Below are 21,547 nucleotides of genomic sequence, written 5' to 3'. Positions count from 1 at the left end.
CTAATTGGTTTGTGTTGGTGTCCCACTGCCCTACAAGTGGCAGGGACCACCCTCGGTCAGGGGTCCTCTCCTCACTCCTGAGGGGTGAGGGATAACCCAGTGAGGCTGAGCACGTAGAAAGTAGCAGACCAACAAACAAACCAACCTAAACCGCCTGGAGAAGCCTCCAAACCAAACCAAACCAAACCAAACCAAACCAAACCAAACCAAACCAAACCAAACCTGCTTCTTGGGTCTGAACCAATTTTACTTGCTGTAAATTAATGGATAGCCGCACACCACTTCTGTTTATAAATCCTCGGTTGTTCTGAGAATTTTTTGTTTAATCAATTTGGTTGTTTGTGTTTACTTTTTAAAATTAATGATCTTTCTTGTGCCGTTATTGTTCATAATGAGGTTATACTCAGCAAAACGTATTCAGTATTTTAAAAGGAACAGAGGGACGAGTATAAGGAGCGTGCAATAGATAAGATGCACTTGGTGAGTGGGGAAAAGTCACACGAGGGCAGATGCTATAGTTTATAGTGTTCTGCTGCTCAAAGTTGATGCTAACGGCACTGACTTGGTGTTTTGATGAAAACTTTATTCAGGACATTGAAACAGCGCATAAATGTCATCAAGTCAAAAGCTACCAGTAATGACAGTTTCTGAAAGGGCACTTTTTTAGTGAGGGTTCTGGGACCCTACACATACAACCGCAAAACGTGCACGGTGTTTTCATTTAAGGAGCATGGCTAACTTATAGTAAAACTACAGCAGCAAAAATTTGGGAAGGCCTTTGAGCAAATTTCACCTGCGAAGTAAGATCAATTAGGTTAAAGGACCTGAAGCCCATAAAATAGTGAAGGAAGTAATACCTGCAACAAGAGGTGACACTCATTTCTTCTGTTTTGGTCTTCAGCTAGCAATCTCTAATGTTGTGAAGTGGCAGGAGGACTCGATGCTGCTGGCGCAAAAGTAAAATTTGGATGGTACTTTATACCAGGGAGGGATTAATGTTGTATTTTTCCAAATGTTTCAGATTGAGCAAGTCTCTTATTTTTTCCTTCCTCCACAGATTGCTCCTGTTGTAAGGAGGACGGTGCCAGCTGGTTAACCACACTCCGCTCCACTATTGGCTTTGTCTACTAGTGCCTGACATGACGGCTGTGGAGACATATCTGGAACTTTCTGGAAAAACTTCCAATTATCACATCTTCCTCCATGGCAATGAAGTTGGGAACGCTAACAGAGATAGGCTGCTAGCATTTTCAGCACTGCCTTATTAGTTCTGGCTTGGTTTAGACAATGCACTGGGTGATATTCCAGTAGCTGGTTCAGGCTGGTGTTGCTTTAGCTGAGAAAGGTGCATTACTTGTAGAAAGAATAAAAAAATCCTACACACACACACAAAAAGTATAAAATCCTGTGTGCACACCTTCTCTTCCACGGTAAAAGCAATCAAAGTTGAATGTAAGGCATCATTATAACATTAAAAAACATTTTATGTCCACATACAAACCTAACACATTTGAAACTTTCTTTTTTTTCCACTCTGTGTCTCATATTTACTCCCTTTTCCTTTCTTTATTACTAAGGAAATGAGGACATTTGCATGAAAACAAGAGCTCAGATTCTTAAAAGTTTGTCTATTCCTGCTTATATTTTCCTGCTCTGAAGGGATCGGAGCCTTCTGCAGAGGGTACCATAATTGCTTCCAACCAACGAGCTGTGATGAATAAGAAGCAGGAACTTTTAAACAAAGACCCTGTTTTCATGCAGATATTCTCAGTAATAAAGCATAGGGTAAAAGAAATATGTGAAGTTATGTTTTGCAGAACTGCTACTTAAAGCAAAGCAGCTTTGTAGAATAAAGCCGAGTCTGAATTTTTCTAACTGCAGCAAGGGAAAGTGAGTTTGTGTATTTTCCATAAGAGATTCCAAATGTCTCCAAAGAAGATTGTTAAAAGGCAAAGACGGAATATATCCCAATATTGTTCTCATCAGCATCATCAACATCACTCTACATGAAAAGATCCTAACGAGAATGAGGGCACCATTCTCCTGTTTCTTTATAAATCCAGGAACAAACAGCCGCTTTCCGCCAAAGATTTAGCAATCTTATAATTGTTCTTATAACCCATCTCCAAGTCATTGCCTTGGTCTACCTCCTCTTAATTTTCCAAAGTCAGCAGTAACTGACCAAAACCTACTGAAAAAACGTAGAGAGGAGTATTGGAATTGGAAACAAAAAAGAATTTGTAGGAAATGTTTATATTCAACAATAATGAATAGCTTAGGCTTTGCTTCATGTTAGCTCACTCGGTAGATAAATCAAAACCCAGAAGGCATTCATTTGCTTGCACTTTTCATACATTAATACCACCAGGTATCCACCTCTCTCGTTTCTGATCTCCTAAGCAGCAAACGCCTTGGAGCTATGATTAAGAACAACTTTCTAGAGCGGTTCTTTGCCAGGTAATATTAGTAGGTGGAACGGTGACTATTTTCTCCTTGCAGAAGCTGTGTCACAGCCGAGTCCTACCGCCCCAAGGTGACTGATTATTCAACCCCTCGGGGGATTTTGTCACGTACCTGAGACCAAAGGAAGACAGCAGAGACAAGCCCATGCGGTGCGTGAACACTGACCTCTACCTCCACAGCGCTCATCGGTGCTGCCATCACCGGGCTATAAGGAACAACAATAGACTTCCACTGAAATTCTCTCCAGAAAAGAGGAAAAGTGCTAGCAGGTGTGCAGTTTAAAGTAAATCACTCAGAGCTGCGGTTTCTTTATTCCTCAGTGCGTCTCAAGACATTGAAGTGCTGCAGCAGGTCCAGAGAAGGGCAACGAACTTGGTGAAGGGTCTGGAAAACAAGTCTTATGAGGAGCGGCTGAGGGAGCTGGGGTTGTTCAGCCTGGAGAAAAGGAGGCTGAGGGGGGAGACCTTATCGCTCTCTACAACTACCTGAAAGGAGGTTGTAGAGAGATGGGCGTTGGTCTCTTCTCCCAAGTAACAGGTGATAGGACAAGAGGAAATGGCCTCAAGTTGCGCCAGGGGAGGTTTAGACTACGTATTAGGGAGAATTTTTACACCTAAAGGGTTATTAAGCATTGGAACAGGCTGCCCGGGGAAGTGGTTGAGGCACCATCCCCTAAAAGACGGGTAGACATAGTGCGTAGAGATATGGTTTAGTGATGGTTTTTGTCAGAGTTAGGTTGATGGTTGGACTTAATGATCTGAAAGGTCCCTTCCAACCCAGGCAATTCTATGATTCTATGATCTTCTCTCAGTTCAGCAAGGAAGATTTTCAGTCTGCACAGAAAGTGGACTTTCCATCATAACTCACGCGCATCGCAAGTTAGAAGTGTCAAAATAATTTTTCTAACTATGTCAGTGAACAAAACCACAAAAGAGACAGAAAACTCTTACCCTTAAAGGCTACCCTTAACCATCCAATAACTCCCTATCAAGCACTGTGCTGAAATATGACGGGGCATGTTTTCTAAACACTCCTCTTTGGCAGAAGTTGGATGATAGATTTCAGCCAAAAGCCTTCACTTTTTTTCAGCTAGTTCTAAAAACTTGAAAGTGTCTTCTCAGCTTTTTCTATGGACTCAGCGCTACATCACCACAACGCTAATTTTGTCTAGAAACACTGGTGACTTTAATGAGAGACATCAGGCCCCGTTCTGCCTAAGTCTTCACTTTCTATTGCCAGTGGACTTGTTAAAGCTGATAATTCCAAAAATACAATATTTACAACGTATTCATGATTTATTTTAAACCTCTTTCACAGCCTGATGCACATGAGGCAATTTAAATTGCCAAAACTCTGTTTTGCCACTAACACTTCATTACACTGAACGGAAAAGTTCACACATCTGTTGGTGTTGTATTGTTTTGGGCTGACGGGGCAGCAAACAACCCAGCAAGGCACAGATTTGGCTGTCTCCAAACCAGAGGACAGAAACTCTCATTTTCTGACAAAGGCAAGTGTGTTCTGCAGAAGAGCCTCCGTCCATGGCATCGAGGGACCAACGCAGCCCCTTTCCCCAAGGATGCTAAGGGGGTTTCTTCAAGTTCAGCTGAGTAACGGGTGTCACTAGAAGTCTTGACAGAAGGAGGGTCTGTGTAAGCCCCTTTCATTTCAAGGAGATTCCGGTCTGTGCTATTAAACCCTCTTAATTCTGATACCAAAAAAAACCCACAATGGTGAACCTAACCTCATGCAATTTTCCTTATCTAACTATAATCTTACGGCACTAATTTCAGAGTCTCAGGTGACTTAAAAACTGGGGATTAAAAATCCGCATTATAAATTCACCATACAAATTCTGCTGAAATTACTATAGATATATGGACATATGTAATGAGCACAGGTTATGCGGATATAGTCTACACTGTACATTTATGTAAAAGCGAAGTCATGTGCCGTGCAATTGAACATATTTAGTTCACAAATTCTTCATGGTAAGCATCATGTTTGTGTCCTTTGCTGATCCATTGCCTGGCACGGTGGGTTTCCAGGATGCTCCTAGGACTTCCAGCCAAGGGATTAATGGAAGCAGTAATAAAACGTCCGTACCTTTCACCAATGCAAATCAAAAATCCTCACTGTAAAACAAAGGAACAAATCCAGCTGAGTTAAATATTATGCAAGTTTCTGCTCTCCATCCCCACTCCAAACCACAGTTGGTTTTCATCCGCTTTTGTTTGTTCTCTCTCCTGTCATTAATCAGTTTGAAAAAATAATGAATATTTCTGGTTTCTTTAAGGCATGGTCGAAACGCAACTGAATTTAGGAATTTGTGTCTGCTGAGAAGGCATATGGCTCTTTACGTGATCCAAAGTGGTACTCCTGGATATGGAATTATTTTCTGATATACTAAAGCACTCCTGCCTATTTCAAGCATTTCACTCACCCATGCTCTAACTGTCCAGACCACCACTCCCCACTACGTTGCATCTTCCTTTCTCCCCCTTGCTTTGTGAGCTTACTTTGGATTCAGGCAGAGCGCAGTATCAGTGTGATATGGAAGTTACCGAGACCCTCAGCAGGAGGTGGGTTTGAGAACAATTATCTGACAGAATTGTTTAGCAGTGCAGCCCAATCTGTGTGATGACCCTTTTTCTAAATGTAGATATAACGCCACATTAAAGTAATGTTACATCTCATAAAGCCTGCTGGGTGAGGGTTCAGCGAGGTTCCCCTCGTTTCCCTTCTGCACAGCAGTTCCTTTGTTACTGCCTCTCCTCCAGATCCTGTGACGGACGGGAGTCCCACGCGCCTCCAACACTAAAACGGGGCTGCCAAGATAATTTATGAGCCCTGAGGCCAACAAAAAGTCTCAGGCCTCCTTGGGTTATCTCTAAGTCCTACTTTTCTCCGCCCATTGTGCCGGCTTGTCCTCTCCGATTTTACAGATGCCAGGAGAGGTTTTGGCAACACAAGCATCCTTCAGCGCGCTGCTTTTAAACAACAGTCTTCTCCCAGCTTCGCCTGTGTTTGCGGCGGTGTTTCTAGACAGAAAACAGAAAAGCAGAGAGTAAACACAGGACGGGGGGCAGGGAGAGAGGAGTGGGGCAGCGATGGTGCCCCCGAGTCGAGTCAGGGGGGGAGATGAAGGCCAGGTTGTGGTTGCCCACATGCAGGGCCAGCCTGATGGACCAGCGTGGTCTGGCTGGGGCGTGCGAGGAAGGGCTTCTCACGGCTTTCTTAGCACCTTCCCTTTTTGCACTAGAAATCCAGGCTCAGCATAAACAGTTTTGCTGGCACCGCAGCCCTCCCATGGCAGCCTTTTCCTGCAGTTGTGAAAGTGTAGGGTGCTCGTCACTGCCCAAGCCTGGGCAGCAAAAATCCACAGCTGCCTTTGCACCGGGTCCTTCCAGGCCCTGAGTGACTGGGACCCCAGGCACCGGCAAGATTTCTGCAGAGGACACTGGGTTAAAGCTGGTAGATGAAAAGCTGGACGTGAGCCGACAATGTGCGCTCCCAGCCCAGAAAGCCAACCACATCCTGGGCTGCATCAAAAGAAGCATGGCCAGAAAGTCAAGGGAGGGGATTCTGCCCCTCTGCTCTGCTGTGGTGAGACCCCACCTGGAGTACTGTGTCCAGCTCTGGGGGCCCCAAGAGCTGTTGGAGCAAGTCCAGAGGAGGGCCATGAACATGATCAGAGGGCTGGAGCACCTCTCCTGTGAAGACAGGCTGAGAGAGTTGGTGTTATTCGGCCTGGAGAAGAGAAGGCTCCGGGGAGACCTTATAGCAGCCTTCCAGTACCTAAAGGGGGGGTCTACAGAAAAGACAGGGACAAACCTGTTAGGTTTTTAGCAGGGCCTGCTGCAACAGGACAAGGGGTAATGGCTTTAAACTAAAAGAGGGTAGATTTAGACTAGATACAAAGAAGAAATTTTTTACAAAGAGGGTGGTGAGACACTGGCACAGGTTGCCCAGAGAGGTGGTTGATGCCCCATCCCTGGAAACATTCAAGGTCAGGTTGTACGGGGCTCTGAGCAACCTGATCTAGTCGAAGATGTCCCTGATCATGGCAGGGGGGTTGGACTAGATGACCTTTAAAGGTCCCTTCCAACCCGAACCGCTCCGTGGTTCTATGAGCCCCGCAACCCCCTTCATTTCAGCGCCACGGAAGAGAAGGGGGTTTCATTTGATGTCGGCCTCACGCCCCATGGCCGCACTACAAGCGCTGAGCCGTGTCACTCCCGCCCGTCGGGAGGAGCCCCGGCACGGTGCCCGGCGCAGCCCGGGATGCGCCGCCGCCGCTCCGCGGGGCGGGATTGCGCGGAGGATCCCGGAGGCGACAGGAGATGCGGGATGCGCTGGCGGGGCGGGCGGGAAGGCGATGCCCCGGGGGAGCGCGGCCGCCGCGGAGGGGCTTCGCTCTCCGTTTCCAGAGGAAAACCCGGCGCGGAGGCGCCCACGTGTCCCCGCGGGGACCCCCGCCGGGCCCGGCCGGTGCGCGGTGCGCGGAGTGCGCGGTGCCGTCGCTCCTCCCCCGCTCCGCCGGCCTGCGCGGACCGGCGGCGGGGCGTGGGGCGGGGGGGCGAGAAGAAGGGGGGGGGGGGGGGCATCCGCCGGGGGCGCGGAAGCCGCCAGCCCCCCGCCGCGGCCCTGCGCGCGTTTCTTGCTCCAATAAGCAATAATTAGGTCCTAAGCTAACGATGTGTCAGCTGATCCGCTCGCTCCGTCTGCGCGCCGGGAGGTGGCGGGGGGGGGGGGGGTGGCGGCGCGGGGTGTGTGGGGGGGTGGGGGCTGCGCCCGGAGACATCGCCATGGAAACGCTGCCCTCGCCTCTCTCCCCCCCCCCCCCCCGCCGCCCCCCCTCCACCCCACATCCCCCCCCATCCCCCGGGGGCTCCGCGTCGTCCCCCGCGCCCGCCATCGCCATCCCGACATGGGACAGCGCTGCCCGTCACCGCGCCGCGCCGCCGTCGCCACAGAAACTTTTGTCCCGGCGGCCAATCAGGGAGCACGCGGGGGGGGGCGCTGAGGGGAGGGGGGGGCGCGGAGCGGCGCTGGGCCCGGCCCGGTGCGCCGCCGCCGCCAGCCCGCCGCGGAGCGCAGCACAGCGCGGGGAGCGGCGCAGCCCAGCGGCCCCCCCACCCCGGTGCTACGCGAACACCCCTCCCAACCTCCCCCCCAACCACCACCCCCGGTGGTGAAAGCCGCCGGCGGGCCCGGGTGGGACGCTTGCCCCGGCCACCGAGGTGCCGGCTGCGGGCGGGGGCGCGGAGCCCGGCGCTGGATGGCGGAGGCGCGGGGCGGGCGCGGCCGCGGAGAGGCGACGAGAAGAAGCGGCGGCGCGGCGCCTTCCCCCCGCGGAGGGGGTGTCCTGCTCGGAGCGGCGGGGGAGCCCGGAGAGAGCGCGGACATCTCCGGCGTGAACTGAAACTGTGGCAAAGGGAGGGGGGGGGAAGAAAAATAATCAGGATTGCTTTTTTTTTTTTTTCCTTCTTCCCCCTTTAGAAAAAGGGGGTTTTGCTCAGCATCCGCACGCAAACTTACTTGAATGCCTTGTAGCCAGTTTAGCCCAGAGACCGGAGGATACCCCGCACCCGAGGAGTCCTACATGTGTGAGCACCATCATTACACTGGCAGAGCAACCGAGAGCCGCCTCCTTTCCTATACCAACATCCTCCTGGGACTGATATCTCTCTCCTCTGGTCCAATATCCGAGCCTGTCTCATCTATATCTGGTTTGGTGTTTTTTCCTTTTTTTTTTTTAATTTTTTTTATTTTTTCCTCCATCGGCTGGGATTGCTAAGTAAATAAATAGAGGAAAATTCCTAAAAGGGAATCTGAAAATTCAGTGGGACCGAATATGAGGAACTGAAATGCTCACAGACCATTATTATTATTTTTTAAATTAAAAAATATGTACTTAAAACGCGGATCGGATGTATTAGGCTTAGAAAATAGCAGGTAAGAACTTTCTTTCTTTCCAGTACCTTCATGCCCGGAGCGGGGATATCTGAAGCAAAGCCGCCCAGCCTTGGAATAAAGGGGGAGCAAAGAGACCAGTTTGCCCTTCACTGCTTCCTCCATCCTGCGCGGCGAGGCTGCTCTGGGGAGAGGCACAGCCCGCCAGGACAGAGACAGAAAGCCTTTCGAGAAGGCAGCCGAGGGCTGCCGGGGCGGAGGAGGGTGGGCTTTTTTTTCCTTCATCTTTTTTTTTTTTTTTTTTTTTTTTTTACCCCCCCTCACCTGCACTATCCAGGGTGAATCCGTGTGCAGCTGATGTATGGAAAAGAAGAAGGATCCGAGTCGATATTTTCTTTTCTCTTCGCTAAGCCGAGGGATAGAATTTTAATTATTTATCCACCCGAACCCTCTCCGGGTAGGACGCTGCTGGAGCCAGTGGGATAGTCCTGCCTTGCACAATTATTAAAGAGACTGATCACGTACCGTGGAAGGATAAGAGGAACCTCCACCAGCCCCGTTTCGCCTCCTGTGAAAAATAATAATAATAATATGAAGGAGAACATTGCCACACTATTGAATTGATTGCTGCCCCCCCCATCCCCCTCCCGCCCCCCCTCACCCGCCCGAACCACCACCACCACAACAAAAAAAAAAAAAAAAAGAAAAAGAAAAGAAAAAAAAATCCGCCGGGATCTGCCTGCGCCGGGACCTCCTTCGCTCCGGCTCGGAGGTGGATGATGCATTTTTCATGAGCGCTGGGTGAACAGGTGCAAAGTGCGGCGGGGCGGCCCGGCCCCGCACCCCGGCCCGCATCGGGGCGGCGTGTCCGTCCGTCCGTCCGTCCGTCCGTGTGTGTGTGTGTGTGTGTGTGCGCCCCGGCGTGTGTGCATGTGTGCGTGTGTGTGCTAGGAGATTATGGAGAGCAGCGACCGGGACATGTACCGCCAGTTTCAAGACTGGTGTCTCAGGACTTACGGGGACTCAGGAAAAACCAAGACGGTGACCCGTAAAAAATACGACCGGATCGTCCAGCTCCTGAACGGCTCCGAGTCGAGCTCCACGGATAATGCCAAATTCAAATTCTGGGTCAAATCTAAAGGCTTCCAGCTCGGCAACTCGGACGAGGTCAGTGGTGGTGCTGGAGGAGGGAAGCAAGTGCTGTACGTGCCAGTCAAAACCACGGTTAGTAGAGAATTGTCTTCCTTGTTCTATGTCGGCCGCTGCAGCCCGCTCCGGGAGCGAGAGGCACAGGGGGAGCCGCAGCCACAGTTGGCTCCTTCCTCCCTCTTCCCCCCAAGTCATCATCACCATGTTGCGTTTGCCTGTCACATTATACACCGCCGAGGTCTTTGTGGGTCCTTTTATTTAAAGCGATCGTGCGCACAACGCACCCCGCCGGGTCGGTGTCGTTCTCGTCCTCGTTGTCGTGTGTGTTCTCCCCCCCCCACCCCCCGCCGCCCCGCTTCCCCTCCGTCCCCTCCCGGGCCGCCGCGGCGGGGTTTGGGGTGGCCCATTGTCCCGCCGCCCCGGCCATTGTGGCGGGGCCAGTGTCCCCGGGCAGTCGGTGGGGGCCGGTCGGTAGCGCACGGGGGTAGCCCGCCTGGCACAAAGCCAAGCCTGGCGCCGGTCGGTGATTTGGGGGTGGGGGGGTGGGGAGGATGGTGTTCCCCGGGATATCATTTTTTTTTTCTTTTTTTTTTATTTTTAATTATTATGAATGTTTATTGTTAGCCCGCAGCGCTGGAGCCGCCGAGCGGCACGGCTGTGCCAGGCTGGCTGTGCAAGCGCCGGCTGCGATAGTTAACGGCGGCGGGGAGAGAGAGGATGCTCAACAAAGGGAGAGAAAGGCGGGGGGGTGGGGGGGTTCCGCATGACCGAAGGGAAGGGTGTATTTTTGTTCCTCTTTCGGGGGTTGCACGAGTCTGGCGGCCCTAAGGCTTGAAACACTCGGTTTGATGCGCAAGGGTAGCCTGGCATCCCCCGGCAGGCGCTGGAGCTGCGGAGCTCGGCGCAGGTCTGACAGCGGGAGAGCTGTTATGTTTGGTGGTGGCAGAGGAGACAGATTTTCCTATTTAAGAAGATGGGGACTGTTGGCTGCAAGTAGGTTTTTTTGCCTATTGAACTCTCTTAATGTATCATTATTCTTACTTCTCATGCTCTGGGTCACGCAAGCTAAGCTTCTTTTGTTTGTACGTGGGGCGGGTGGGGATGGGGAGCTGAGAAAGGAAACCCGGCAATTAAAAATATTCCTGCCTGGGCATTTGGCTTGGATGAGCAATATTCACCTCTTTTTTTCTCTCTTTCTTTTTTTTTTTTTTTTTTGGTGGAGTGGCAGCTTATTCTGACCTAACGGGAAGGTTGCTGGGTGGCGCAGCAAAGGGGGCTTCTTGGAAAGTATTCTGGGTTGGGTTGTGACGTAGGCTGCTGGGGAAATCTGCCTCTCTCTGCCTTGCTGAAGTCATAAACCTGGGCATTCCCGGGGGCCGGCTTGTATTTGCCCCCTTGCCATCAACGCCATCGTGGCTGTGAGGAGGCAGAGGTGGGAAATTAATTTCAAGGAGCTTACAAATAGGAAGATTGAAAGTGAAAGAGAAGCTCTGGACAGAGTTTGTTCCCTCTCTATGGTTTTTATTCACCAAAGCGTTCTAGGTCTGCCTATAGATGCAGGTAATTTGGCAGTTTTCTGTTCTAGCGTTAGATGACTGATTGCGAATCTCTGACCCCAGAGGGTATTGTAGATACAATTTATAACGAAAATGATGTCTCAAGCAGAAGTCTCCAATTAGTCTGGTATTTTTTAACATCTCCTCTGCTTATTGAAATAATAATTTTGGAGAGTCAGTAGGCAAGATCCTTTATTCCTAAGACTATTCTTTTCACTGCAAGTTCAAAACTGTAAGCAAATTCAGTTTTTTTTTTTAAATCATATCAACTACACTTCTAAATAAAAAGGCCAACCTTCATTTTACATGATGGAATTTAAAAATTAAGTTCTACTCTGGGCTTCTGAAACGCAAGACTCAGTGATGATCACCTTGCCTGTTTTCTCTCACCTTTGCCAGGCCAATAAAGCCCGGAGTCCCACCTTGCATCCCTTCTTCTATTTTCTTTTCAGATCAAATAATCACATTTTTTTCTCATTTTTCTTTCCTTCAGAGATTTCAGTCAGAGGTTGAGTGCCTTGCTGGTCTTACCTTTGTTCATTTGGGGGAATCATAGCCTCTCTGTACGTTCCTATATATGTGTTTATATTCATATAGAAGCAACCAAGCAGGCATTCTAATAAAATAAGGATGCCTGCTAATAAAACCAAGAAAGGAAAGTCAGCATGACCTATCTGGAAGCAATTCCCAAATATCTGTACATTACTTGAACAATGACATATAAAATCCTTACAGAGAAGGTCTTGCATGTAGGTAAAATTTCCTCCTGCTGGCCGACATAAATCTGTTGTCCAACACAAGTGAGAAAAGGTGATACTCAGCAGTCATAAAACATTCAGCTCTCAGAAACAAATGCTGCCCATCTCCTAAACCCATGAATCTGGTGTCACTATCCCATCACAAAAGGCAGAGGAGCATTTAAGTAGACGTGTGGGGTGGCAATGGTTTGTATGAGCTACTGCCAGGGCAGGGGCAGTGCCTGCCAGGCGCTGAAGGCTCAGAAACAACCTGGTTGACAGAACAGGGATGCAGCCCCTGGCCTGGAGAAAGCCAGCGGCAAAACTCTATTGACTTCAAGAGGACTAGGATTTCACCCAGCCAGGGATGATAAGTTATAAGGGGAAAGATTGTATTTTCATCAGACAGTAATTGTTGGTAAGCCTTAAAAGCCCATTCTCTCATTTCTTTAACTCTTACTAATTATTTAAGAGTTTATTAATTTTTGACCATTTAGAAACATCCCCACTGTTTTGGTTTTTCCTCTCTCTGTTATCCCGTACAGTTGAGCTCATCCAATCTGCAGAGAGAGCTACAAACAGTAACAGATCCCCAAACAGTGAATCTCTCCCTCTTCTTGTCCATCATTTGATCTCACCATAGGTAAAAGTAATTTCAATTTAAAATCAATCACTGCTGGCAGCATGAGCGCTCCCTCTGCAGTAACAGGATGGATGAAATTACAAGTTGAACTCTACAGTCACAAGCTAGTCAAAAATAAGCAAATATTCAAATAGTTCATTAGGAATTATTCTCTCCTTGAAGCTTTAAGATTTGCTGCTCGGCTTTGCTGTCAGCCAGAGAGATTTGCTCCTGATGGTGCTGTAATCCACTGCTGCTGGTAATTAGACATCATTACTGCTGCGTTAAAGGGAAAGAGAGAAGGAGAGAGGACAGGCTGGGGCTAATTAACTACTTGATTCTAATGAAAGAAAGAGAGCCTGATAGCAACTGGGAGGTTGCACCGGAACAGGCTAGATGTACAACACAGACTTAATTGAAGCAGGGGTGTCTTGCAGTCTCACAGTAGCTGAGGTTTGGTCTACTTTCATATTCTGTGGGCAGTAGCGCGCAAGGTATTATCCTGTTTTTTCCTTGCCTGGTTGGTAAGTAGCTCAAAATCACAGGCCCATCTTCAATCTCCTGTTTAAGCATGCCAGCAAGGAGAATGCATAGATGATTATGTGCCAGCTTAATCTATTTTATGGGTACGGTCTCCTCAAGAGCAACAGGAACAAATCAATTTCTGCATGTTCATATCCCTCTGTGGCCTAGGAGATGCACTTTTGGTCACCAGGCAACAACATCCCCTGCAAAACAGCCATTTTAGGTCCGGAGTGGGACAGCATACAGCAAGGTATTCCTAGATGCAACCTACAAGCGAGTATCTCACTTCTGCAACTTTTCAGATTGCTACTGTTATCACCGTAGGTTTTCTTTCACTAAGCCCAAGCTGCACTTTCTGAAAGTAGTGAAATTATGCCTAGCCTAGATGCACTGTATAAACGTGTTAGGCCAACAAATATGCCAAATGGCTGACAGTGTGGGCTTCTAATGGTTAGTACTCACAATCCATGAGGAGGCGTGGAACTAATATTTCTAGTACAATATCTTTTCTAACCGTGTACATGATTTTTATGGTTGATTTTTTGGTGTGTATTTTTTGCATAGTTCTTTAACTGAAACTATTTATCGACTGGCAACTTGAAAACAAATTTATTTTCACTACTTTTCTTTCTCTTGCTTGATGTTGTCCATAGAAACAAATATGGCTCCTAAAATCAGTCTTGATTTAAAAATATATTATAAAATAATGTCCCAAGCTGTATCAGCAGATTCTAAGCAGAACTTTCCTTTAAAAAAGAAGGGCCAAGATGACTGCAGGATACCTCTCAAATGCAGAATTTACACGGTATTAGCAAACTAATAGAATATAACCTCAAAGGCCAAGTTCAGATTGCTTTTATGTATTATTAATTTGAAATGACTTTAATGAAATCACAAGTCTAATAATGTATGAATTTTCCTATGTCTTCTTTTATATTTTCCAACTATAAGCATAGAATGAACTTTCTTTCAGAACCCGCATTTTGTCCTGTTTAGTTAAATCTTTAGATCCTCCAGGAGGATCTGGTACCTCTTGGATTGCCACCAGCAGCCCAGTGAGGCTCTCTGCAGGTGCAGGGCTGTACTACTGAACCCGATTACAGGATTTAGGGCTTTAAAATTACAGGCCAGTCAGTTCTATGGAACAAGCTGTATCCCAGCCCACCTCTTGTTCTAGTAGATGGACGTATCAGTTTATGGTTCATTCGATTTTATATAAATGACTTTGCTTATGAACAATAGAAGAAACAGATCACAGTATAAATAGCTTGTATGTCAAAATATGGTGCTTTAAATTATCTTATGCTTTAAATTGTTCATTATTTTAGGGCATTTTATAGCAATCTGAAAATATGCAGCTTTGCTTCACTACGTTTCTCCCCGTTTTTGTAGCCATCGATATAAAAAATGAATTAAAGGGTTTGTCAAATATATATTGGTAGCTCTGTAGCCTACTGAACTGCCAGCACATAATGGCAGTAAGTACCACAGAAAGGTGATGCTGAGGGTGAGCTATAATTTATCCCAAGGTACAATTCCGCGGTAGTTTACAGTCCCCTTAAATGCACCTTCCAGGCTCAGAAACGGCATTCGAGCCCTGCCGTATCCCTCTCATTTTTAACTGCCCACCATGTTTTCCTTAACCCCTGTCCGGGTCTGCAGAGCTTTGTCTCCTCCAGTTACCCGCAGCCTCTGCCCTGCCGGTTTGCAGACCTCCTGACGGCCTCGGTGAGGGGGGATGCTGGTGAATCAGACAGACAGTGCTGGAAAATGGTCATAGCAGATGGAACAAAACCGGTTTAGCTGGCAACTCTTAACGCAGGCATTCAACGAGGTGTTCATGAATAAAGAGAATAACTCTGTCCTGAAATTTAAAAATGTTAAAGCGGCCATATGTAAGCTGCCATCTCCACATGCGTGTGTGTGAGAGAGAGGCAAAGGGAGAGGAGGATCTGAGAGTTCTTGGTAACAATGTTAAGCTAGAATTTTCCAAAGAAACATGAGCCAAAGAGAGCAAGTTTTTAAAGAGGGAACATTTTAAAGCTTCTCTTCTGCAAAACTAGAAACTGTTAATATTACTTTAGAAATGTTTAATAGGGTGGAGCAGCACCATAACAAAACTTACTACTGATATACCCATCCCATGCATGTAATGAGACAGGATGACAGATTCAGTGCTATCCCCTGGTACAGGCCAAGCTTGTAGCTCGAAAGCCCAAACCTTTCCCGCGTTCCAAGCTAAAACCTCCCAGTTTAATTTTCACGCTGCTGTGACCCTTTGCCGAGAAGACTGAGGCGATGGTGAACCTGGTGCTTCAGTGTCTTACCCCCAGCCTCTTGCCGGGGAAGCTGCACTGGATTCAGTCGTGGTGCAGCAGGGCAGGGACTCCGGCCCTGGCGCTTCAGCCCTGATTTTCTTCAGAGGTGCTGTGTGTTGTTTCTGTGGCTACATAGCTACGTGATCAGTGAGATATAAGCAGGCATTTGCTAGCAGGTTGGTGCTAAAATGGCCTGATAGGCACCAGTACAGCATAATGGGCCTTCTTCTCATCTTTTTATGGAGACTGTTCCTTTCACTAACTTTTGGGGTGATCACCATCGTTCTTGTTCAATGCTTTAGACAGAAAGGAGACACGAGCCAGAGAGAGTGTACACATACATACACAGAAGGACTCCGTGTAGAGAAGGCTTACCACGAACACAGGCCCCCATGAGAAGGCAGCTAATGCTGGTGCTGGACGAATACGGGAGTTAATGATTCAAATTTCATTTTACACTACAGAAATAAATTAAAATTGGCTGACACTGAATCTGTCTGCTGTTGAAAGGAGGCAACCAGCAGCTGTTGGTTTTGGTCTGAAGGAAGCTGTTTGGGTCCTGATCTTGCCCTGTATGCAGGATACACCTGTTGAGAGCTTGCTGGTAAAAGAGGAACAAAACAAGCAGGGCAAATGTTGAAGAGAGATATAAATGAGGTAGATGGGGAGAAAGACCATAAGACAGTATGGCAGGAAACACTCTCCAGCAGGATCCTACCAGATTCTGCAGCCTCCTGTGCACCACAGAGCATCACAGGAATCTTTTGTTCCTCGTTGAGTAAGTTGACCCTGATCAACAGAGCCTCCAAAATGAGTAGAGCTTTCCAGGACATAAAAGATATTTTGATCTTGTATATGTCATTTTAAACTTGCCAGAAGTCTCTCTTGACTTTAGGAAACTCAGGAGGTAGGAGCTGCTGCATGTGAGTTGTATGCATTGTCCTACAGCAGCGCCGAAAGTGATCCTGTAGCTTTCTTAAATTACCTTTCTGTTCTGTTTAAATAGATGAACCTCAAAACCTTACATTTCCACTAGTGAGGTATTTTTTTAATGGTTTATTAACATAAAGTATCCAGGTAGGCATTGCCAATATCCAGGAAAGACTTGCTACAAGTTATGGCAGTGAGCATTCTTCTGGATGCAAATGGATTTTCTTAGCGATGATCAACTTTATCACAGGCAGTTGTACAGGCTTCTAACTGCTTATTCAATAACTCTGCAAGCTGCAAAACCTGACAGTTATTATGTACCTCTGCAGGGATTAAAGCTAGTTGTTGAAATTGAATTGCAGGGTTTGAACCATTTAGTTGTATATGTGGATACTTTTCGACTTAAAGGGCTAGCTGTAGTGAACATTTTACTTAACAAATCTGATCTATGTTAAAGTTAACCTCAAGTAAAGACTTTTTTCAGATATAAATATTCTGTATAGACTTGGAAGAACAACTTTTATTAAATGACCTACTTGAGCCTAGGATGAAACTCATTCAACCTTTTTCACTGGAGAGCCTGTAATTAAGCTCCTCTGGGAAATGAGAGGTTATATACATCATATTGCCAGTTAAAATCTGTGTGTCTGAAAGTTTTGTAAATTTTTTTACCCCAGAGTTTGTGATACAAAAAGAGATGGATGTGATAACATTTTGCCTGTATTTAAGAAAATTTAGGGGGTGATATCACTTGAACATAAAGGATTTATGACTCTAACTCACAGTTTTTAAATGTGTATGTCTTGTGATTGCTGTCTTTGTTGCCTATGGACTTACGCGTACCACTACCAATACTGCCAGCTGGATTTTGTAGAAAACTTTTGTTCAAGGCAGATCCAGAGCTGAAGTAGCTGCCACTAAATCATGACCTCTCTGTAGGCTAAAGCCACACTATGTTGGCATGTGGCAAATCAAACTTGCGAATGGACAAATGCTCACTACCCTGAGCTGACAGAAGTATATATACAAGTATTTAGATATAATAAGACAAGAACACCTAATGTATGGCTGGAGGTTTCACCAGACAGGAAAGACAAGGAGTATAAGGAGGTTTCGCAGAACTTCATTTTTCAGTATGTATCTATCTTCTCTGCTGTGCGTGATAAGGAAACACCTGTCCTGGTATCAAGACACTAAATTGTAGCGCATCACCAGGATTAATACAAATCCAAGAACACTAAAGACCTTAAGAATGAAGTAACTAAAATATTATTAAAATATATCATTTGTGACTATGGACGGCAATCATACTGGAAGAAGATGGCCAAAAATGTACTAGAAAGAGGAAAAAAAAAAAGTGGTAAAGATAGTTAATAGAAATGACGGACCAGTGAACCATATTTCAACACCAGGAAAAAAAATCAACAAGAAAATCATTAAAACCAGAGTTGTTAAGTGCCAATATGAACTATACCTGGTTGATACAACTAGTTTGGATTTTGTGAGGTTAGTTATGTTCCTCCAACCTGTTATGTTCAGAAGCCTTTTAAATAATTTTCAGGTGACATTGGCTGTGGCTTCCTTCTGAAATTAAACCAATCTGATAATGACTTTACTTTGGCAAATTTGACAAATTAAAGCTGGTGAAGAGTTGGGAAGCCATAGGAAGCATTTGAGAGGGATACAAATGCAGTCCAATGTGTGTATATACACACACGTAAGTATACACGTACACACATAACATTCAGACAAACGAAGGGGTTTCAACACTGGATGGAAATGCAAATTAATTAGGTTAAGCAAGTCACGAAAGAATTGGGAGGGAAAATAGAAATATCATAACAAAGGAAAAAAGGAGTAATCATGGCAGGCAGAATTCCCTACAGACTGTTGCCAGTTAATTTACATTTTATGCCATTGTGACATTAGCTTTTTGAAAGGAAAGGAAGAATTCAAGCTTTTCAATCATATTTAAAATGTATAGAATTAGTATAACCTCTCAAGGGAAATATTTAGGAATAATTTCAAACAAATCAATAAGCACATCTTCAATAAGCATAGCAGGGATAACAAAAATCAGCATTAAGAAAAGTATAGAGAATCATATCAAAAACTTAATTCTTCTTGTTAATTAAATGGTATGTCCTTGCCTTTAATAACATGCTTAGTGTATTTACCTCATCTCTAAAAGGTCATGACAGATGAAAGGTCCAGGGAAGGTAACTAAGCTAATTAAAGAAAAAGGGTACTTATAAGAGAAATAGATTTTAATGGTTATGCCACCCAGAAAGATGAACGTTAAGAGAACATGCATAGTAGAAAACAGACATGTAAGGACGTAGAAAGAAGCTGAGCGAAATGTGGTGTAAATACTGATGAACAGCAGAGAGAGAAAATTCATCAGCCACCCTTTTTAATCCTATTCCATCTTCTAAGACTCCTTTGACAACCATCTCAAAAGGTAAATTCAAAGCTAGGCCATTGTTTCACAGCCCGTGGCGTTGTGAGTGGCAAGTCTGCATTGCAGCCCCTAGAGAAACTGGGGTTGATTCAGCCAAAATGTCTTCCAAGGATTTTACAAGAGGATGATAGCTCCGTGGCTCTCATAAGGATGTAGTGTGCTCTTTACGTCAGTTCAGCTTTGCTGGTTGGAGCAGAAGTGAGGACAAGGTCACGTTCATGCCCTTCCTGCTCTCTGCCCGTGGGAGCAGGGACATCGGTCATGGCACTCTCTTGCTGCCTTGCTGCTACCTGGTGTCTTAGAGCATCTCCCCAGTGTTTTCCCGTAGAGCGTCTATCAGGGTTTGTCATGTTCCAGCCCATACAGTCAACGCAAGGAAAGACTTGTGGAGCATGGTGAAATCCCAGCATCTTCCCTTCCCCCTTGTACTGAACTTCAGTATTGCTGGTGGTCTCAGCCTTCATGCTCTTGTTTCATGAACGGATTATTAAGTTTTAGGTATGTGTTCTTAGATTGGCTGAAGCTAGCAGTGGAAAATAATTATTGCACAATGCACCTGGATGCACTGTATTTTGTTAAGGGATGTATTTGTTTATTTACTAAGTGCTGAGCTCTGAAACATCTTTTGCGGGCTCCCTTGGAGATGGGGGCTAGATGGTTTGTTGGTCAGTTTGACTAGCGGTTTCTATGGCTCATTGCTGTAGTGATATTACTAGTTTGGAGGAAGGAAGGGGACCATCAAGTTTCTGAGCTCCAGCACTACCCTATGTGGACCAGTGCATGAGATCACTCTGATTTATACAGAACGTTTGCAATGAACCACCTCCGTTTTCCAATTTACTCCACTTGTGATGAGAAGTAACATGCAGTTTTCACCTCCGTATTTTTGTCTACTTGTGCTAGTATTTTTTGTGTCTAGTTCTTGCAACTATTACCAAACTCTTACTACGGTGGGAAGAAAAAGAAAAAAAGAGCAGAATTATTAGAGAATTTATTGCAAATATGAGAGGAAATGAGCTCATTCAAATTATCACAATTTCTGGAAGACTTTGCTTTTGACCAGTCTGACCAGCAAATGTGGCATATATATAATTAGATGACTCGTCCCATGCATTTCTCAAGAAACTGCAGTGGAAAAGGAAAAAGAATGTAACATTCTTTTTCCCCTTAATCTAGACATAGTCTTTTTTTTTTTTTTAATGACATCTTTTGATAACCTTTATCTTCTTGTATTCTGAGAGTTCAGCAAAGCCCCACGGCCATGGTTGCCATAATACCGAAGTATTTCATTCGTAGTGAGCAAACAGCTCAGGCTTCTTTTAATGAGTGCTATATTCCAGTTCCAGGCATCTGTCTAAAACCTGTAGTTCAGACAGACCACATCTATTTACCCCTTTTTGTCTAAATTTGGACTTATCCAACAAGGAAATGGGGTAGTAAGTTCTGTATAGATGCAGCAGCAAAACCCAGAACTTCTCAAGAAGACGTATATTGTAAACTCATGGCACTTTGACTCTGCTTTTTTAGAAAACCTTCATAAATCTGCTGCATTTTACCAGTGCACAAGGCCCAGTTATCATTGTTGTGGTGTAACTGAGAGTTGAATTGGGCATATGGTGAGCTTTCAAGGAGTTTAATTTGCACTGAAGCAAATAACAAAGCAATATAAATAAAGCTAGGTCTAGAGCTGAATAAAGCCAGTTAAAATAAAACTACTTCATTTTTAATTGCCCTTCTGTACAGCAAATTCTAGTATTCTCTTCAAATCAGCCCAATTTTGGCAAGACTTTGAGGAAACTGTGGAACTGAAAAGATTGTTTTACCTGTATTCCTAATTGAACCCTACATTTTCAACTTGAACCAAAAGGACTGCTTGCAAAAACTGAGTAGGAAAAGGCATTCTTAAATTGGAGAAAGCAGGTCAAAATTTATTACTAATAATAAGTAGAACATTTTAATTAATAGAATTCTAATGAACTATGTCTTTTCCGCTGCTTATCGTTGAACTTTAACAAATTTATAGGTAATTACCAGGGTTTTTTTTAGAAATTTAATTCTTAATAAATGTGAAGTCGGGAAAAAATTTCACATATACAGACTTTAAAAATTTTAACAAATTGGCATTATGATGCTTGCTGTAATTTGAAAGCAGGGAAATAAACAAAGTACAATATAGATGGTTATGTGAAAATATTTTAAAGTGAATTTGTACTTTGCCTAATAGATACAAAGAGTAAACTAACAGACCTACAAAAAAGCTGGAAAACTGTAGCTGTAGGAAGTTGGAAGGAGTCAATCCAGTAAAATCTTTGAGGCTTTGAAGGACCAGTTCTGTCATCCTAATTTGCACTGGATGAAATCCCCTCCTGGGATAGGACCAGCAGAAGGTCTGTGAATCATTTTTTTTTTTTTGGCACAAAGATTACGCCCGTGTTTTGAAGACATAATGCAGTCCTTGGGTGATGCTCAGGCTTTGTAATGGCCAGTGCCCAGGGAAGCCAGTCCACCCACAAAGCATCCGCCATGTGCACTCAACACCCCAATCAGGTGGCACCTGACTGGGTGGCAGTGACTGAAGTCTCAATAGGATACGTTAAGATAAAGCTTTTTCTATTTGTAAAGAATAATTCACCTGTAACTGCTATCCAGTTTTGCCACAGTCTATTCCAATGTGCTAGACTAGTGCTTAATAAGTATATAGACATGTTTATAAAATCTATAAAAATGTCTAGAAAGGTTTAATTACAGCAAGGCCAAAATCAGCTGTAAAATAATACTAGGAGCACCCTGCTCCCAGCCCTTTGGTCATAATCTTCTGCAATGCCAGAGCTGCACTCACCGCAATGCACTGTACAGACAGCTCTCATTGT

General features: G+C 45.4%; 1 protein-coding gene and 1 long non-coding RNA gene across 5 annotated transcripts in view; one reads left to right on the top strand and one right to left on the bottom strand.

Moving 5' to 3' along the window:
• Positions 1–599: 599 nt before the first annotated feature.
• On the bottom strand, positions 600–9,529 carry LOC134511960 (uncharacterized). Its single transcript, XR_010070012.1, has 3 exons — positions 9,397–9,529; positions 8,704–8,947; positions 600–5,504 (listed from the first exon to the last, which is right to left on the bottom strand). It is a non-coding gene; the product is annotated as an uncharacterized LOC134511960 (long non-coding RNA).
• NOL4 (nucleolar protein 4) overlaps positions 9,059–21,547 on the top strand; it is a 196,057-nt gene continuing 183,568 nt past the window's right edge. Inside the window, exon 1 of one of the 4 annotated variants that reach the window (XM_063326797.1) lies at positions 9,059–9,546. In XM_063326797.1, the coding sequence (XP_063182867.1) occupies positions 9,337–9,546 (210 nt within the window). In that variant the 5' untranslated portion in view covers positions 9,059–9,336. Of the gene's footprint in view, positions 9,604–10,351; positions 10,522–21,547 lie in introns of those variants that run through there. The other 3 variants (XM_063326798.1, XM_063326796.1, XM_063326799.1) reach the window with 3 other exon arrangements.

Source organism: Chroicocephalus ridibundus, chromosome 2 (genome assembly GCF_963924245.1).
Source record: "Chroicocephalus ridibundus chromosome 2, bChrRid1.1, whole genome shotgun sequence".
Lineage (NCBI taxonomy): Eukaryota > Metazoa > Chordata > Aves > Charadriiformes > Laridae > Chroicocephalus > Chroicocephalus ridibundus.
Note: the sequence above shows the minus strand (reverse complement) of the source record. Positions and strands in the feature narration are given on the sequence as shown.